At 42.8% G+C, this 20,936-nt stretch overlaps 1 protein-coding gene across 1 annotated transcript in view; it reads right to left on the minus strand.

Annotated features, from left to right (window-relative positions):
- The window catches only part of LOC136866108 (glutathione S-transferase), a 49,440-nt gene extending 37,133 nt beyond the window's left edge, over positions 1-12,307 (minus strand). Inside the window, exon 1 of the mRNA XM_067142789.2 lies at positions 12,122-12,307. Coding sequence (XP_066998890.1) covers positions 12,122-12,257 — 136 coding nt within the window. The 5' untranslated portion in view covers positions 12,258-12,307. The remainder of the gene's footprint in view (positions 1-12,121) is intronic.
- Positions 12,308-20,936: the final 8,629 nt, after the last annotated feature.

Genomic DNA, 20,936 nt, shown 5'->3' on the forward strand with positions numbered 1-20,936 from the left:
GGAATAGCCCCTGTCTCATCGGCGTAGTGCCTTTTAGGTTTTAAAATGTGTGTTTAGGAGTGCAAGTTCACGCCTCCATTCATTTTGCATTTTGGGCCATTAACTTAACCTGTTATTTTTTTACTAAGGCCCAGTAGGTTGGGTACAAGATACCCCTGTTTCTTTGTAAGTGTGCCCTGAGGGCAGTTAACGGTAGAGTTTTCTGTGGCCTTTGGTAGGCTCAGAATATCGAGAGCGGGTCAGCTCTTTTATTTGTGGTAAATGTGGCTCTAGGAGGCTTGACATTGCCAGGTGGGAGCAAGTGCTCCATGTAATTAGGAGGTTTCTGCCCTTTGGTATTAGATGTTTGTGAGCTGAGAGCTCAGAAATTGTAAACATTAGGGCTTGTGGCCCAGATTTTTAAATTGTCTCTAAATCTAGGCTTTCCTGGTCTTGTACCTGATTTGACTTGTTGTTATTTGTTAAAGTCGAAGTTTCATGTGAAAATTGTTAAGTTCTGCATTCCACGGGTATCCCTGTAACAGAAATAATAATAATATCCAGCTGAACGAAAGATTAATCAATGTGTAGCATCATCATGTTGAAATTAAAAATGACTACCTCAGATGCATTTGTAGTATGCCAGATAGAGTCCAAGCTGTAATTGCTGCGAAGGGAGGTGTTACAAAATATCAGATTTTCCTAATTTCCTTGGGTTTTTCATTATTTTCATTAATATTTCCAATGGAAATTGTGTAATATGTTTGTCAAAAGTAAATTTTATATTAATTAAATGTATATCAGTGAAGTTAATTGTGTATGTCTTATCAAATTTGAAAAATACAATTTTCACCTAGTAGCCCTAATAGTATGATCAACTACTGTAGTTCTTTTCGGAATAAGGAACAATTACTCGTTTATAAAATATATTTCTCCTTGCATTTCCTCTATTCGTACAATTAACTGTAGAACACGACTTAGGCATTTTTTTGTTGTTGACAACTAACAGCTGACGAGTGCCCCCAGAAAACATGGCAGACGTGTTGCAACTTTCCTCAGCTAGGAGCGCTGTATGAGCCCGTCCAGGCAGTCCATGTACTGTAGTATAGTATAGGTCGCTGTTTCTTAGTGTGTAGCCAATATAAATTTTTATTATATAATCACGCCGTACTTCTGTTTAATTGTAATACATGTCTAATTGTTCCTCTGGTGAAAGTTTGTTGTAAAGTATTGAATCAAAATCTCAAAAACTGGGCGAGTTGACCGTGTGGTTAGGAAAGCGCAGCTCTGAGCTTGCATCTCGGAGATGGTGGGTTCGAACCCCACTGTCGGCAGCCCTGTAGATGGTTTTCCGTGGTTTCCTGTTTTCACACCAGACAAATCCTGGGGCTGTACCTTAATTAAGGCCGTTTCCTTCACACTTCTAGGCCTTTTCTATCCTATCGTCGCCATAAGACCTAAATGTGTCGATGCGACGTAAAGCAAATCGTATATATTATATATATATTATTACCACAGTTAAGTTGGTAAACCGTCAACCTTTACTTTTCTGTCGAAATTCGCTCAGAGAGCATTAAAAACTTGCCACATTATAGCTATTTTTTTTTCAATTTTGTAATCTACCCCCTCCCCCAACACTATATCCCCCAGAACGCCGGTGCTTTTTGTTATCTATAAATTGTGTGCCCCCCCCCCAATTAAAGGCGAGGAAATAGAACATTACACCCTGGATATCCATCTACGTCGAGGTTGGTAGCAATAACCATTGCTGACACGGAACTTCAGTTACTTGTACTTGAATCGTAAACGCTAGGCCCCCTAAAATACCACTTTACTACTACTACCACTACTACTCACAATGGCGTCGCGTGCTTAAAATCTTTGGGTGTGCACACAGAGTAGACAGTAGATTTAGATTAAGAAAACGATGTATAAGTTGCCCCTCAGTCGGTGAACATGTTAAAGGCAGCCTTCTATATTGTGCTTTCAATAATAAGAATAAATAAGAATAAGAATATAGAATATAGAATAAACGAACATGAATACAAATATGAAGCTGACACTCGAAATTTAATAATAACTTACAAACCGGTAATATTGCTGTATAAAAGAAATCTTCCCGTCCACTTCAAGGAATATACATTCCTATCCTACTGAAGGGTTGCCACCATAACTGTAGTAATTTTAATTGATGTTTTCAACTACACAAGCTGAAAGTATAAATCTATTTTGTTAGCAAGCAGTTAGCGTTTCGTTCATAGCAATTATTATGCTATATCTGCATCTGGCAATTAACCACTTGGTAGCAGCCATCGCCCATTGCCTTACCGACTGCCATCTTTCGGATTTGAGAAGAACTTTAGGAGAAGGCAGTGGGAGCAGGCCAGCGGACCGTGATCACACAGAAAATTGTGCTCATATTCGCCATATCCACAGCATTGCTCCTTCCAGTTCTAGCTATGCAATACACCCAAATTTGTAGTTCAAAATGGGGTTGTGATCAGCTGGCGTGAGGTGTAATTAAAATGGAAACGGAAAGTGAATCGGCACTTAAAACTTCGTAAATGCATTCTCAATGTACAAAATCTTGTTCCCATTATACAATATCGTGTAAATTGCAATTGCTTGGGATTGCCAGGGTATTTACGTGCTCGTGTGATCCTTAACATGAGACGCCCCTGACTACTCATCACCATCCTCTCCTTGGCCAGATCTTGAGTTTCCCTACTCCAAAGGCATTAGGTTTTTCGAGACCTAAAAATTAAGGGGCATTAATGTTGTAGTTATCAGCAGGTTATCACGACTGGGTAGGAAAGGTAGCTTCCCCCTTTTGTACCTACAGCACTATTTTCATTCTTCGACGGGCCGATATTCTTCTTCTCCTCCTCCTTCGCCTACTCCTGGAGCTGATGACTTAGCTGTCAATACATTTTAAGCTGAATTATTAACAACTTTATTGAAAGATTTCCCTCCAGTATGCATTCCCTTAAAGGCACATGCACCAATGTGCAGTCTGTGGGTAGCAGAGAAGACCTCTATTATGTGATCGTGATAATCTTATCAAGTGACTGGAAGCAAGCGCTCTATATTACATACCAAGGTCACATGATTTAACTTGGGAGGTGATTGGCCGAGGCGGTAAACGCGCACTCGGTTCCCCGAAAGGCAGTGGGTTCGATTCTCTGTCAGGAAGTAGAAAATTTAGGAAACTTAATTTACAATTCCTAAAATGAGTACCAGCTTAATTCCCTGGGGGGCAAAGGCGGCTGGACGTAGAGCAAACCATTCTACCCCACCCCAAGTACCCAGGTTACGGATAATGGCAGCCTTTACCTTCCATGCCGCCAAGAGTCTTCATGGACTGTACAGAGATAACTTTGCTTCGCTTTTACATGATTGAACCTATGATATGGAGCTACTCAGCTATGGTTATATCCACTGATAAGCGCCGACAAACTTTCGGAGGTTGTTCAGCGATACCTCCGGTGGCTCGTTACAGAGTAATTGAATTTCATTTGGTTTGTTGTCCCAGTTAGATTTGTATCTGTACTGCAATGAAAATAATAAATAGTAGTTTTTGACAAACGCGGGGATGTCAGAATTGTGTCCCGCAGAAGTTCTTTAACGTGCCGGAAGCCAACGATGCCGTGATCATGGTGGTCGACATTTCGAACAATACCTGTAAGGGAACAGTTCTGCATTTGTTACCCACTGCACTGTACAGTGTACTGACAGAACAGATTGAATACATTGTGGCAAAAGTGTTCGTGTTTCGTCTGAGGGTTGTTGCATTACTCTGTATTTTGTGTTGTACGTTTTGGTGAAATGAAATGGCGTATGGCTTTTAGTGCCGGGAGTGTCCGAGGACAAGTTCGGCTCGCCAGACGCAGGTCTTTTGAACTGACGCTCGTGATGAGGATGAAATGATGTTGAATTCGACACATACATCCAGCCCCGTGCCAGAGAAATTAACCAATCATGTTTCGAATCGAACCCGGGACCCCTGTGACCAAAAGCCAGCACGTTAACCATTTAGCCATGGAGCCAGTACGTTTTGGTTATTGCATACTACAGGCTTTCATTACTCTGTGTTTCGTGTTGTACGGTTTGGTTATTGCACATTACAGGCTTTTTCACTGATATGAAGGTATTTTCACAGAGACAAGGATGTTTACTGCGTTGATGGGGTGAAAGTTCCTTTTTGGCATCATTGTAAGTAGGTGTTAATATAAGGAATGATCTTCCTTGGGGTAATCACATACATGGGATTGTTAATAAAGGGTACAGATCTCTGCACATGGTTATGAGGGTATTTAGGGGTTGTAGTGAAGATGTAAAGGAGAGGGCATATAAGACACTGCTAAGACCCCAACTAGAGTATGGCTCAAGTCGGAAATCATCCAGAACAAATCGAGCTGCTTTTCTTTGGATTTTTTCCAGTTCTTGAATCAAGTAATCCTGGTGAGAGCAGACGAGCTGCTCGACTAAGTGGTATGTTTCGAGCTGTCAGTGGAGAGATGGCGAGGAATAACATTAATAGACGAATAAGTCAGAGTGGTGACTTTAAAATTAGGAAAGATCACAAGAAGGTAAATTTTGAATTCAAGGAGACAAACAGGGGCAAATATTCGTTTATAGGGCGGGGAGTTAGGGATTGGAATAACTTACCAAGAGAGATGTTCAATACATTTCCTATTTCTTTGCAATCATTTAAGTAAAGTCCGACTCGTTGGCTGAACGGTCAGCGTACTGGCCTTCGGTTCAGAGGGTCCCGGGTTCGATTCCCGGCCGGGTCGGGGATTTTAACCTTAATTGGTTAATTCCAATGGCACGGGGGCTGGGTGTATGTGTTGTCTTCATCATCATTTCATCCTCATCACGACGCGCAGGTCGCCTACAGGCGTCAATTAGAAAGACCTGCACCTGGCGAGCCGAACCCGTCCTGGGATATCCCGGCACTAAAAGCCATACGACATTTCATTTCATTTAAGTAAAGCCTAGAAAAACAACAGATAGGGAATCTACCACCAGGGCGACTGTCCTAAATGCACATCAATAGTCATGGATTGATTGATTGATTGATTGATTGATTGATTGATTTTTTATAGTGGCTTTACGTCGCACTGACACAGATAGGTCTTATGACGACGATGGGATAGAAAAGGCCTAGGAGTTGTAAGGAAGCGGCCGTGGCCTTAATTAGGGTACAGCCCAGCATTTTCCTGGTGTGAAAATGGGAAACCACGAAAAACTATCTTCAGGGCTGCCAACAGTGGTATTCGAACCCACTATCTCCCGGATGCAAGCACACAACAGTGCGTCCCTAACCGCACGGCCAACTCGCCCGGTGATTGATCGATCGATTGATTGATTGATTGATTGATTGATTTATTGATTGATTGATTGATTGATTGATTGATTGATTGATTGATTGATTGATTGATTGATTGATTGATTGATTGATTGATTGATTGATTGGGGTTAACAAACCGAACAAATCGTAATTACATTATTACTCTGTAAAGAGCCACCGGAGACCACGGGTCCCTTATACCAATATACTCAGAAGGTATCCCTGAACAACCTCCGAAAGTGTCTTGATGGAGTTGGGCTTTATCCTGTATATAAATGAGAACAAGAAATAGCATTGTCTCAGTGAAGCTAGACTCATAATTATATGGACAACCGTCTGAGCCCTCGCAACAGCGAATGTCTTGTCTGTAATCTTTTCAAAACATTCGGTTTCAAGTTTGATTGCAAGTTGAATCAATCTAATGAAATTGCCCAATTACTAAAATTATAGTTTCTTTAATAGGCAATCACTTTGGCCCTTTTTGGGGGGGGGGGGGCTGGAGAGATAATTGAGTAATCTCCTAATATTCGATATTTTGCCTCATTAAGACGTATTCAGAGAGCAGATTTTGATCATCCTCAAACTGAGACGGTCAAGGCGTGCTCGGTTCACACAGAAGGCCGTAGTTTCGATCTCTTGTCGGGAAATCGAACAATTTAAAAACGAGCTTTTTATTCCTGGAGAAGCGCATGGCCGTGAGGTTCACTAAGCCTACACTAAAACTGAGTACCAGGTTAATTGTTGGAAACAAGGCGGCCGAGTGGGGTCGCGATCTCGCCGTCAGATAGCTCTTCAATTGTAATCACGTGGGCTGAGTGGAACTCAAACTAACCATTCTATTCCACTTAGCCGAGAATACGAACAGTAGCCTACCGAGCGTCGCTGCCAGGCCCGAACGCCTGCATTTTACGGTGTGACGCATGGTCAGTGTGACGAATCCTCTCGGCCGTTATTCTTGGTTTTCTAGACCGGGGTCGTCATCTCACCGTCAGATAGCTCAGACCCGGGTAAAAATACGCCCTACCTGACCTGGCCGGGAATCGATACCGGGCCTCCAGGTGCACTGTATCTGTAGACCATGGGGTCGGCAGAAGAAACAAATAAGTGCATAAAATACAAGTACTGCCCAATATCAGTCAGTCAGGAATAAAGAAAACGTGTGCGTGTGTAAAGTACAGTCTCCTAGAAAACGAAAATGAAATTTAGATAGTTTTTACACGCCATAATTTTAACATTCATACATTGTACATGTATTGCCAGCCATGCCTAAGGTGATTTCATGTACTGAAAATTCGAATAAATTCTGAAGAAAAAACCTACTTTCTAACCATCACAACCGAAAAGTAGATGCTGTCCATCTATTACCGTCACTCCACTGCCGCTAGAGGCGCTGAACGCAGTTTTCACTGTTTTTGTCAGAGCTGACCTGTCTCATCCTAGTACAAGGTCTTTATTTTCACGTTGTTTGGCTGTATCGAACTTCTGTTTACCTTAGCGACAGATATTTCTGGTACCGACCAATACCATGAACCCTCTTTACGCCAGGCTGAGTAGCTCAGATGTTAGAGCGCTGGCCTTCCGAGCTGAGGTTAGCTCACTCCGATGGTAGGTCTATTTGAATGTGCGCAAATACGTTCAGTCTCGAATCGATATATTTACTGGCACGCAAAAGAACTCCAGTTGCATAAAATTCCCACTTCCGCGTCTCCGAAAACTATTAAAGTAGTGATTTGGACGTAAAACTAATAACATTCTTCCCCCCTTCTTCACGTAGGCCTACGTGTCGTCACGTTAAAATTGGCACAATCCAGGTCTATGGCGATGACCTGCCGCGACTGAAAAGTTGAAATTTTTGTGTTTACAATTTCTGACGATTTTCAAATGATTAAACAGGCCATCACAAAGATTAACGCTGTCTAGATAAAAATGGTGAAAAACGACAGTGTCACCTGGGAACACCAACTGAAGGGCCATCTCAAATTGAAGATAATTCCACTGTCGTTTGCCCTGTCGCAAACAATGGCACAGACTTTTGATTGACTACGATCCACTTAGAACGCCGATTAAGTTTCATGGTCATCTGACGTCAATAGGTTGGATTATATTTCCAATTTAGACATTAAAAAAAAGGGGGGAAAATGGTGTGACGTGAATCCAAGACAAAATTTGCGAAAGCCGGCTACTATGGTTCAGCTGGATTGCAAAGATTTGTAATCCAACTCGAAGAGACTGCCTAAACAACGATGCACCAGTACGCCACACAGTGACAAAAATACAATAAATCTACACACTGAAATGGTCAAATGGAGCCACTCAGACACTGCCACTAGATGAGACAGTGCAACCATGCGTATGAAATTCGATTTTCGTTCAAATAGATGAAGGATGCTTCTTGCCTTGCCTTTGGCCGGTCTGAGGCTTGTCTTGGGTTCTCTGGTGGGAGGAGAGGGTGGCTGGATGAAAATTCGACAATTCGGCGGTAGCACTTACGCTCTCGAAGGTTTTTAGAACCGGGTACCAAATATCGAGTACAGCTCTTCCCAGTGGCGTACTTACGATTTTATTTTGGCGTAGGCTACGTATTTTTCCCGAGTACCTCCCATCACATCCAAATTTAACCATGTTGTTTCAACGCCGTACATTTTTAATGTACCGTACTATAGATATACAGTAGGTTTCGTGTTCCATGTTATGAAATAGATGTACCGGTACACATGAAACAGAAACAGCACGAGTCATTAAAACATTTATGAGAAATTTATCGAACGAAGTCAGTATGTCGGTTAGTCTTACTTTGCTTTACCAAATCATTTATCATTATCCGTACAACACATCCTCGAAGAATTGTGATCACGGCTAGCCCGTTCAGACGTGCTTCACTAGCTGAATTTCTCAGATATGTATTGAGCCTCTTCAGAGAGTAAGAACAGCATTCGTTCGTGGCCGTTGACACTGATAACATTGCCAGGAGTTGAAGTAACCGAAACACATTAGGGTAGATTTGACACACGCAGACGGACAAAGCTTCCAGTGCAATAGGCCTATGTGGCAATTGTCCTAACCGATTGAGCCGGTGGTGGATGAATTTTAACTCGACCTTCATCGTCGTTAAATCGGCGTATGCTGGGCTCAAGACGTGGGCTCCCACTAGACTTAGGTTAGGTTTACACTAGCAAGTAACTTGCGCAAGTTATTGCTGCAAATTGTTGCAACGCGCTTGCTGCTGGGTTTACACTTCATGCAAGAAAACTAAGCAAGTTACTTGCACAGGTTTTTCACAAAAAACTTGCCGATATTGTTTACATATGCTTGCAGTGCCAGTCAACCAAAATGGCGACATACAGGAGCTCTCTTTATTCTTATGAATAAGTAAAAAGAGAAGAGTTAGGAAGTTTTGGGTTAGGGACTGGATACTCAGAAGACCACGATATAAAGCCTACAATAATCTGCTGCAAGATTTGAGATTAAAGAATGCGGATAGCTATCAAAATGTTAGTATAATGTATTCATAAGACCTCGATTGTTTACTGAAATTAGAATGAAGTGGAAATGTGCTACCAGACAAAGTTTCTGTCAAACTCACAATAAACAGGTCCGCCCACTTCATATCCGCGGTAAACGACAGAGAGATGCAAATCTGTTCCGTAAAAGACTGCTAGAAAATATTATTTCACTTTCTAATTCAACTATTTAAACTTTTGATGCTTTGGCAACTTTACATTCTTAGCATGTTGGCACATTTTAAATAATACTTTAATAATTAATAATGTATTATTATTATTATTATTATTATTATTATTATTATTATTATTATTATTATTATTTGGAAGTTGCTTTACATCGCACCGTGGGAAACCACGGAAAACCATCCTCAGGGCTGCCAACGATGGGATTCGAACCCACCATCGCCTGAATGCAAGCTCATAGCTACACGACCCAAAGCACACGGCCAAACGTCAGAGCTAAGGATAGCAATTAATTGCAATTATAGCTGTAATCTTTTTAAAAGAAAGTTGCACAAGAAGAGAAAGATGCTTAGTTCTGCAACATCACTCGTCAGATACATCTGGGTTAGTACTAAGAAACATGATAATTTGCCAATTTTTATTCTGTGTGTGACCTGTATATTATATGACTACATATTTAATTGTATTATCCATGACATGAACATATTTTTCAGTGACAACACACCGCTAAAATAAATATGCAACATTTGTCGAAATCGAAATCACCCTTAAATTATTGCGTGAGAGTTGGTCACCCTAGTTGTGATAAAATAATCATTTTGCATTTACGTCCGAGTAAACACTAACATTTTATGGGTTTGGGAGTCTCTGAGGTGGCGGAATTTTGGCTCTGAACGAGTTCTTTTACGTACCGATACGAGATTGGCGTATTACAGCCGATTTGACTATTCTGGAACAGCGTCTGAACCGCCCAGCCCGGACAGTCAGTTCTGTGTAACTGAAGAAACTGTATGAAGCAATTCTCAAGTAGAATGTTACCGAACTAGTGCGTTATCTTCGTTGAGAACAGCGCATTATTTCGTGAAAATACCTACCCTTAATACCCTGCTCTATTTTAACATATATTTAAAATAAGTACCGTATATCGCCAATACCGTTAACTTGTATATGGAATGTATGCCTTCATTTGTCGCGATATGTCCTGCCTTTCAAAATGTTTATGTATTTAACGGTCTTCTTATTCTTCTACCACTTTTCCCACACTTTTCCTCAACAGCTCCGCCACCTGCTGTCATAGATGGCCTAGACATCACTGAAGAGGCGTACTAAGGAAATGAGGAGTGATGTAGTTTCCCATTGCTTTCCTCATCGAGCCAGAAGTTGCTATTACATATTAGTTTGCCGAGCCCACTAAAATGCACGCACCAACCGTCCCTATGAGCAATATTTTCATATCATACATAAGATCGGCTGCATAATGAACGAACTACCAGTATTGCTCGTACCCCACTTCTATATTGTCAAAGCCAAAGATTAGAATGAGACAGATAAGTGAAAGTAACAAATTTGTTCTAGCTCATACCAGAAGACACTGAAGCTGTGAAACTGTAGATCGTCGATGACAATATGAATCTGGTGGTAGTGGTCGTGGTTGGTTTTTTCTTTAAAAGAGGAAGTACAACTGTCTAACCACCCTCTTTCAACACAAATCAGAAAGTTGAACAGAAGAAGTCCGACCCTTCGAAGACTGAAGGCATCGGCAAAAGAAAAGGAAGGTCTCGCAAACCTAATACCGTCTGGTCGGATGATAACAAGAATTGACTAAGGAATGTCGGACAAGCAAGATGCCAGTGAGGATCCTGATGAAGTGAGTGAAAGCAATACAGCTGGAGAACGCGTGGTCGCTACCGGTACTTAGGACTATATCATATTATAACTAGCCCGTGAATGAGAATGATTCGAATCTTTAAAATACTCATACCGAGCTCGATAGCTGCAGTCGCTTAAGTGCGGCCAGTATTCTGTATTCGGGAGATAGTTTGTTCGAACCCCACTGTCGGCAGCCGTGAAGATGGTTTTCCGTGGTTTCCCATTTTCACACCAGGCAAATGCTGCTTGCTTAAGGACACAGCCGCTTCCTTCCCAGTCCTAACCCTTTCCTGTCCCATCGTTGCCATGGAATGATTGGAATGCTATGGAATGATTGTACAATAAAAGTTTCCACTCCACTGTCCGACAGCATTTAGGTCTATACCCAGCCCAGCCCCGCTTGCTCTCATAGTTTACTTATTACCCATTTAAGTCATAGAATGATTGAATTTAAGGCTCATGCATTACTGAGAAGTAGAATTTGATATTTTTTCGAATTCCTGATGGGTAATTAATAAGTAATTTAATAGCTATTTATTTACCAGATATTTTAATATGGTCGGGATGAGTGGCTCAGACGGTTAAGGCGCTTTCCTTCTGACCCCAACTTGGTAGGTTCGATCCTTGCTCAGCCCGGTGGTATTTGAAGGTGCTCAAATACCTCAGCCTCGTATCGGCAAATTTACTGACACCTAAAATAACTCCTGTGGGACAAAATTCCGGCACCTCGGCGTCTCCGAAAATCGTAAACGTAGTTAGAGGGACGTAAAGCCATTATTATTATTATTATTATTATTATTATTATTATTATTATTATTATTATTGTAATAGGAGTTGGATCTTGGCTGAGAAATAATATAATGAATGCAGAAATGTTCATACGGAACTGGAGTGCTTATCGTAGAGACAGGATAGGAATGGTGAGAGAGAGTATTCATTCTGGTGAAGGAAGAATTTGTATGCTACGAAAAAGTTAAAGATGACTAACATAAGTCCTAAGGGTTATCTCGAAAGATAATAGGCAGCTTCAGGTTTTTGGATGTATACAGACCTGTAAAGGAAGGTTGATGATGCTTATTGTTTAAAGGGGCCTAACATCTAGGCCATCGGCCCCATGTAAAGGATGGTGCTGATGCTGAATTATTTGATAAGATCATCAGCTACCGGTATGTGGGAAACGGTCGAAAAGGAACGTGATTATAGCGGGTGATTGCAATTTACCAAATGTCAGTTAGGAAGGTAATGCGAAATGGAAGCATGACCAACAAATAATAGCAAGAAAGTTAATCTGGGAAGGACAGCTAAATCAGAAAATGATGGAACCAACTAGAGGGAAGAATATTTTGAACCTATGTCCTCCCGAATGAACCTAGCACGCCTTTGTAGTTCACAACCTTTAAAATCTTAACTTCTTAAAACAAACTAGCCATGCATACAATAATTTATTACGTACATGATTTGTGGTTCGGCCAGTCTTTTGTGCTTATTCTGACATCTTCAAACTCTAGTCCACCATATGCGAAGAGAAACCGTATGGGCTCAGCCAGAGCCTTGGCATTGAAGTATGTGAGCTTGTACTTGGGCGCCATTCCTGTCTAACTGGACGAAGGCGAGCTACTGCAGCTTTGACGTGAGAATCGCGCCCGCTTGGATCGGATCTGGGTAGTTAGGAACTTGCGAACTGACCTTGAGAGTGCGTAATGACGACCACTCGCTCGCCTTCATTACTTTTTGTTTTAACTGTTATGTATCCTTAGCTAAGAGACCTCCAATTTTACATCAAAGCTGAAAGACAGAGGCATAAAAATGTATCTCAAAATATCGAATCGTGGCAGCCTTGTTGAGAAGTCAATAACAATGTTTCGCAGCTATTACGCCCCCAAATCGCCCGATTTTTGTGAACATGACTGAATAGATTTTTCATCGGTACTGACTCATTTAGAGGCCAAAGGCGTACATGGTAGTCTCAACCTACGATATCACTGGTCAACACTAAAAATGTTTCCATTTTCACACCAGGCAAATGCTGGGGCTGTACCTTAATTAAGGCCACGGCCGCTTCCTTCCAACTCCTAGGCCTTTCCTATCCCATCGTCGCCATAAGACCTATCTGTGTCGGTGCGACGTAAAGCCCCTAGCAAAAAAAAATGTTTCCCAATTAAAAACCTATTAATTTTGATTTGAAATAAGGAAATATGATGTTTGAAGCGCTTAGGTACCGATAGCTTTCATTCTCTTGAGAAACAGGAATTTGTTTCATGATGGACGCAAATTCTAACTTTTGTTACAAATACAGGTTGTCAACATGTGAGTCAAATATTTTTCATTCCTAGAGAAGCCATTGTCATTACATAAATGTCGTTTGTTCTGCTTAGGGAAACCTATCTTCTGTTATTTAAATATGTAGGTGGTGAAGTGACTTTTTCATCTGAGAAAAGTGAACTGACCCTATTAATAAAGACATCACCGAGCTCGATCGCTGCAGTCGCTTAAGTGCGGCCAGTATCCAGTAATCGGGAGATAGTGGGTTCGAACCCCACTGTCGGCAGCCCTGAAGATAGTTCAAATGCTGGGGCTGTACCTTAATTAAGGCCACGGGCGCTTCCTTCCCATTCCTAGGCCTTTTCTATCCCATCGTCGTCATAAGACATATCTGTGTCGGTGCGACGTAAAGCAAAAAAAAAAAAAAAAAAAGACATCATATTACCATTACTTCGATTGTAAAATAAATAAGGATAAACCCTGGGTACCGCACATTTGCTGTAGTTTATGTGCAGTAAATTTCCGTGGTTGGTTGAGGACATCCCAAGAGTTAGGTTGTGATATGCCTCTTTCTTCACTCTTACCGAGCGAGTTGGCCGTGCGGTTAGGCCTGCGCAGCTGTGAGCTTGCATTTGAGAGATAGCGGGTTCGAACCCCACTATCGGCAGCCCTGAACATGGTTTTCCGTGGTTTCCCATTTCTTTTGCTAGGGGCTTTACGTCGCACCGACACAGATAGGTCTTATGGCGACGATGGGATAGAAAAGGCCTAGGAGTTGGAAGGAAGCGGCCGTGGCCTTAATTAAGTTACAGCCCCAGCATTTGCCTGGTGTGAAAATGGGAAACCACGGAAAACCATTTTCAGGGCTGCCGACAGTGGGATTCGAACCCATGATCTCCCGGTTGCAAGCTCACAGCCACGCGCCTCTACGCGCACGGCTAACTCGCCCGGAGGTTTCCCATTTTCACACCAAGCAAATGCTGGGGCTGTACCTTAGTTAAGACCACGGCCGCTTCCTTCCTACTCCTAGCCCTTTCCTGTCCCATTGTCGCCAAACGACCTATCTGCGTCGGTGCGACATAAAGCCAACTCTTATCTTGACTTCTTTCCGAGCAATTGTGGAACTTTCAGTGACGTGCATTGAGAGCATTTCAATCAAGACAGTTCAACGATTGAAAAAGGGTATCGGGGCAATTTAACTCACTTCGTGAATTGTACTCGTTGAGTCGGTTCTAACTTAGAACCCAAACGTAAAATTAGAAAAATGTGGTGGAAACTTGTGGTGGCTTTCCACAAGAAAGAAAGAAAGAAAGAAAGAAAGAAAGAAAGAAATGAAGTTTGACTTCTGTCACGCTGGTTAGACTCTGTTTCTAACGATTTAAAGATAAGAGTTATTGAACGAAATGAGGCCACAGCACTAGTTGCAAATAGAGGATTGTGGTGATGTTTAGTAAATTCACAGAGACTTGCAGACTGAACGCTGAAAGGTATAACAGTATATAATGATTATGTATGTATGTATGTATGTATGTATGTATGTATGTATGTATGTATGTATGTATGTATGTATGTATGTATGTTCTATCACTTGCATAGAGTCTTTCTGCCAAATTCATATTTGCACTGTTCATTGGAACTAATCACAACCCAGTTTATACCTATTCACGTTTATTCCATTGTCGAATACGGCAGGTAAGGAGGGGCATACGAGAGTGAAACGCAGAAAGAAGAGGATAAGTGCGAAAAGAAAAACGCAGGAGGCAAAATTGAAGAGAAAACGTTGTAAAAACAAAGGGGAGTCTTACATGAATTCTAGTGGAAAACAAGTGCAAGCAAAGATATGCAAGGACTTGGCGGAGTGTAGACATAAATGTAAGGAACGTTAGATGATGTCAGGAATGCTCTTCCAGGAAACACATCCGATAACACAGAATAATAAGTAGAGGGTGAGGAAGATCAGGAATGAAGGAAATTGATGAGTTCTTGTGTGTGTTGTTACAAACATTCAATTTCTGAAAATAAATCTGAATAGGCTATGTATTTCATTAAAGAACCAGGACCTTAGAAGTGAAGCTTCCACGGTGTGAAGAATTAATTTAATTTCCGGGTTGAACCGTGTTGTACTTGTACACATATCACGTACAGCTTGCCGACGTTTCGAATACATTGCAGTATTCTTTGTCAAGGAGACTGAAATACCCCTACTCGATCCGAGGTAATCAGTCTCCCAGGCAGAAATTACACTACTAGAGTGGCCTTGATCTTGGCCTTTTATATCCTGCCTTTCTGGCTGACGTAAGCCCTGGCTGTCTCGTGAGTATTCTGGAAGGTATGTGTCACAGCCAGGTAGTGGGGGCTTGTCCACGCTGTTATCTAATGGGGTCTCGACCCGTGTGTTTATGTTGTGGTCTGTATATCTTAAACTATGAATGATAGGCATCCAAGAATTACTGAGTTTATATCCTTCTTCCAAATTTATGTTGTTTGGATGTTTCTTGATTTCGATAGCCTCGCAGATTTTCCTTTCCAGATTCCAAGGGATAGCTGCTAGGATCTTGGTCTTGTCAAATGATATTCCGTGCCTTGTTTCGTAGGAATGCTTGGCTACCGCTGAAATATCTGTGTTTTGGTTCTTGGTGTGACGCATATGTTCTTTTAGGCGGGTGGAGATCAGACGTTTTGTTTCACCAACATAACAGCGTCCGCAGCTACATTCAATGTGATATACTCCAGGGGCCTGTAATACTATTGTGTCTTTTACTGGTGGTAGATAACGGGCTAGCTTCCGGTGAAGTTTATAGATAGTTTTTATGTCGTATTTGTCCAGTATCTTGCCGATCCCGTCTGTAGTATTTTTAATGTATGGCTGTATCGCTGTTTTCGGGCGGGTCAGTTCTTCTTTCCCTTTGTTTTCTCCTACGGCGGCCTTTTCTTTGTTCTCTTCTGATTTTTTAAGGACTCGTCGGATGTTATTGAGCGAGTAGCCATTTTTCCTGAGGGTTCTCGTGAGGTGTTCTTTCTCTTCCTCGAGGTGCTCTGCGTCAGATATCGCTATGGCCCTGTTCACCAGTAATGTTAGGACAGCCTGTTTTTGTGATGGGTGATGATGAGACGAAGCGTGTAGGTACCTGTCTGTGTGAGTGGGTTTCCTGTATACTGCGTGACTCAGAGTCCCATTGGAGTTGCGTTTTACTAGGACATCCAGGAACAGTAGTTTTCCGTCTACTTCTATTTCCATGGTGAACTGAATATTTGCGTGTATAGAGTTAAGATGGTCGAGAAATAGCTGTAGGGTATTGCTCCCGTGCGGCCAGATTACGAATGTGTCGTCCACAAAACGGAGCAACATAAACACACGGGCCGAAACTTCATTACATAACAGCGCGGGCAAGCCCCCACTACCTGGCTGTGACACATACCTTCCAGAATACTCACGAGACAGCCAGGGCTTATGTCAGCCAGAAAGGCTAGGATATAAAAGGCCAAGGTCAAGGTCACTCAAGTAGTGTAATTTCTGCCTGGGAGACTGATTACCTCGGATCGAGTAGGGGTATTTCAGTCGCCTTGACAAAGAATACTGCAATGTATTCGAAACGTCGGCAAACTGTACGTGATGTGCAGACAACTACAACACGGTTCAACCCGGAAATTAAATTAAATAAAAAACCAGGACGTTTACGTTGTTGTTATAAAAGAATACATTTTTTGAGAATATTGTTCTTCTTGGAAAGTCAAGGAGTGGAATTCGTTTCTGCTTAATGACTGAAGGCGAACTGTAATAAAACGCAGTAATTAGTAATAATTGCCTAAAAGAGTGTGACAGACTTCGGTAGTCGGCACAATTCCTATCCTCGCCGATAGATGAGGGCTTCATTCATTCCGTTCCTGATTCGCTCGAATGACTGGAAACAGGTCGTGGATTTTTATTTTCAATTAGAAAGCATTGGTTTTTGTATACGATCTGATAGAATGAAGGCCACACAAACATTTCTGATTTTCTTCCACATCATTATTGTTCCATACTCATTGTTGAACATCGGGGACGTCCGAAACGGAGGCTTACTAAGTCAGCTCTTTTTTTTACCCATTTTCAACATTTGCAATATTTGGTGGATAGGATGATTTAGGATCCAGTCCTAATATCTATGTGAATTTACAGAGCAAATAACAATATGAATTTAGATGCAGTGTCCAAATCGCAATCTCCATGTGGATAATCAGCGCCACGAGGATGATGGAACCTTGTATGAGAGCCGGAAATGGAACTTGGGACTGCAAGGGTGAGAGTTAGGAACGGTAACCATTGCACTGCGAAGTAGCCTATTCTACACATAGCTTACCTATATGTAAAATTTAACACTCCTAACGTTCGGACAAAACGGTATAAGTCAACATAGAATGGGTCCAAACGGTACAAGTACAAAAAGGCAGCATGTGCATAATCATAAATCATTTCTACAAATACCGAGCCAAGTAGGCCATAATTCTACTCAATAATGTACAGAAGGCCCATGAAACTACAACTTAGAATGCAATGAAAATTATTCTTTGATAATGTTACGTGCCAGCGTTGTCGTAGCCCCCTTCGGTATTTCTTGGAAGGGATGACTAGCCAGGCTGGGGTCCTTCGAATCGGCCGCGGTCTCTCCTCTATTGTTCTCTTCTAGAAGGTTCAGCGAGAATATTCCAGTGCTCTACCGCCAGGATAGAAATAGGAGGCTAACCGTGAACAGGCCAGTCAGTGTTGGAGTTGAGTATTTAGACTGGGGCGGCAATAGTGCTGATAACCGCTAGTATCCCACCGGTATCAGAGTCTTCTTCTTCTTTTGCTACCGCTTTCTCCCACACCTGTGGGGTCGCGGGTGCGAACTGCGTTGCACATGTGGATTAGGCTCTGTTTCACGGCCGGATGCCCTTTCTGACGCCAACCCCATATGGGGATGTAATCACTATTGCGTGTTTCTGTGGTGGTTGGTAGTGTGGTATGTTGTCTAATATGATGAAAGGAGTGTTGGGACTGACAAATACACCCAGTCCTCGAGCCAGAAGAATTAATCAGAAGCGATTAAAATCCCCGACCCGGCCGGGAATCGAACCCGAGACCCTCTGAACCGAAGGCCAGTACGCTGACCATTCAGCCAACGAGCCTCCCATCGGTATCACAGTATCGTCGTGTATTGAGCGGAGTACTGTCTGTGTACTGCCTTGGAGTACCATATGTGTGTGTACTACCGTGCCTTGGAATCAGTGTGTGGAATAGCTATCCAAGTCCAAGCTCGTTTGCACCCCAACTTGTGTGCTCCCGCAATACGGTCCTATGTCCCAAGATGACGGAGTGTTAAGTAGTTCGTTCCATCTGGTTGATTATAACCCTATTTTACGACGTATGAGTGTGTAGAATAGGAGCAGTGTTAACTGTCCCTGTTGTGAGGAGTATTGCAATGCTGGCTAGCACTGTCGAGTTGTTGCTGTTGTGTGACAGCTGTTTAGTTGTGTGTTGAGTAAGTTACTCTGTGGAAAGGCCACGCGAATTGTGTTGACTGTGTGAGTGGCAGACTTTCTCTTGAACCGAACCGCGGAACAGTTGTGTTTTGTAGTTGCCAGTAGTCCTGCGTTCGATCCTGTCTGCGAGCAGCTGTTGTGTGTGAAGGAACTGAGCGTACGAGTGAAAGTGAAAGGTGGAGCCTGACAATAAGGATTACAGCCTGTACCAGCTTCCGAACTGGAGTCCTGCTGTGAGGCAGCAATTAGCAAAGTGTGGCCATTCAATACAATAGTGTGTACATAAATGTATATGTATTAATGTAGGCCATCCTAGAATTAAATTAGAATTATGAACCAGAAAGTGTTTTATTCGCAACAATAGTTTAGTCAGAGTAGGGTAGAATTTTGTTTTACTCTCCTGTGAAATCGTACAAACTGGACTTATACCCTTTTGACCTAACAAGAGTGAATTAGACACCGTAAATTGAGATATGGAAAAAATATGAATTGTCATACTAGGAGGAAGAGAAGTAAAGTGGTCTACATATGGAGATATTTGGAGTGGTAATGCCAGTGTTATACACTCCGGAGATGAGTTTACGTTGTAACATAATACTAAAGAAACGGTTAGTTACCAGAGTAATGTCAATGCACTCATATTATGAAAATTGCAACACCGTGAACAAGTGATGAGAACAGAATCAAAGTTATACTATACGTTATTTTTACTGGTATACATGATCCATGAATGATTAAGATGTCAGGTTAGAACATAGGAAAATAGTAGTTAGTGAAACCTCCGTTCCTGCAGTGAGAGCTGCTATGCACAGTGGCATCGAATCAAAGAGGCGTTGGATGTCTTCCTTGTGAATTGCCTTACAGGTTGCTTGCATACACTAATGCACTATTGAATTAGAGATAGCTGCGTTTTGGAGAAATGGCACTGTAGCCGACCCAATGAATGTACAGTAACAGTACTGCGTGGCAAATGGCTGAGATGTCATCAACCTTCTACTGGCCGCGCGAGTAACAGTTAAGCACAGGATGAGTAAGACACAAGACCTCAGCGCATTTGATGGCGGCCAGATTGCTGCTCCAGACGTATTGCCATTCTTTCTCCGAAGTTGGGCAGACAATGGGCTTTCCAGTGCTAATTTTGACAAGAGAGCACTGTGAGTACATGGCTTCGGGAAAAACTACCGCCACCAGTGTCAACTCCCATGCTGCACAGCATGTTGATAACATTTATAGCCGTTGGCTGGCTCGGTTGGTAATAGACCGGCCGCAGTGCAGCAGATCACTCGCGAATTCAATGCTAGATAACAACGAGGTGTAAGTAGCCATACAAAAACCAAACCCCACGGCACTTACCGCCCTTGAAAGGGCTCTGGCCTGCCCAGTGACCGCTGCTCAGCCCGAGGGCCTGCAGATTACGAGGGGCCGTGTGGTCAGCACGACGCATCCTCTCGGCCGTTATTCTGGGCTTTCGAGACCGGGGCCGCCATCTCACCGTCAGATAGCTCCTCAATTCTAATCACGTAGACTGAGTGGACCTCGAACCAGCCCTCAGGTCGAGAGAAAAATCCCTGACCTGGCCGGAAATCGAACCCGGGGCCTCTGGGCGAGAGGCAGGCATGCTACCCCTACACCACGGGGCCGGCAAGTAGCCATACCAATCAGAAGTATTTCCTCGCAATAGATTACAGAAGCCACCGCCGCCTCACTAGAGGACCTCTCCTCAGAACGACTGAGATGGACAAAGGAACATCACAATTGATCTCTCGAAGCACGGTTAAAGGCCATCTGGACGGATGAGTCGAGGTACGAGTTGGCACACGCCGATAGGAGTGTACGAGTGCATAACCAAGCACATGGGGCAATGGATCCCTCTTGCCAGCAGAACACATTTCATGCTGGTGATGATAGTATCCTCGTATGGAGACTGTTCATGTGATATGAAATGCGGCCGCAACGTCCCTCACCAGTGGATGATACAGGAACCTGTTGTAAGATCATATACACACATTTGTTCGCTTTCAGTACCTAGCAGGAAACTTACACATTGCACTCGCTTTTCGCACCCGAATTGTGGCCGATTGCTTCCATTAACACTCCATGGGAATGAGGATGCTTGTCAATCCTCCACGTTCTTCTGATCTGAATCCTACTGGACACATCTGAGACGCTGTTGAGAAGGATGTGCGAACCCTGGGTGTTATTCTGAAAATCTCAATGCATTATGGGAGGCTGTGCAGGGGTCGTGGATCAGGATGGCTTACCAACTATTCCAATGTACTAACGAGCCCATGTTACCCCGCATCGCCGCCGTATCACGGTGAAAGATGGCTCCTACACGCTACCACTCAGGTATCTCTGATTCAATTGCTCATCAGTGTACATGTCCAGAACAGGCTACTGTTACACATGAGGCGATATCGTGGTGAGTGGTATCATCCAGCATGCATTGTCCAGCGTCATACTTGTCGACCACCAGGCGGGATTGTGTGAGGCGCTCTTGGGTA

Source organism: Anabrus simplex, chromosome 1 (assembly GCF_040414725.1).
Source record: "Anabrus simplex isolate iqAnaSimp1 chromosome 1, ASM4041472v1, whole genome shotgun sequence".
Lineage (NCBI taxonomy): Eukaryota > Metazoa > Arthropoda > Insecta > Orthoptera > Tettigoniidae > Anabrus > Anabrus simplex.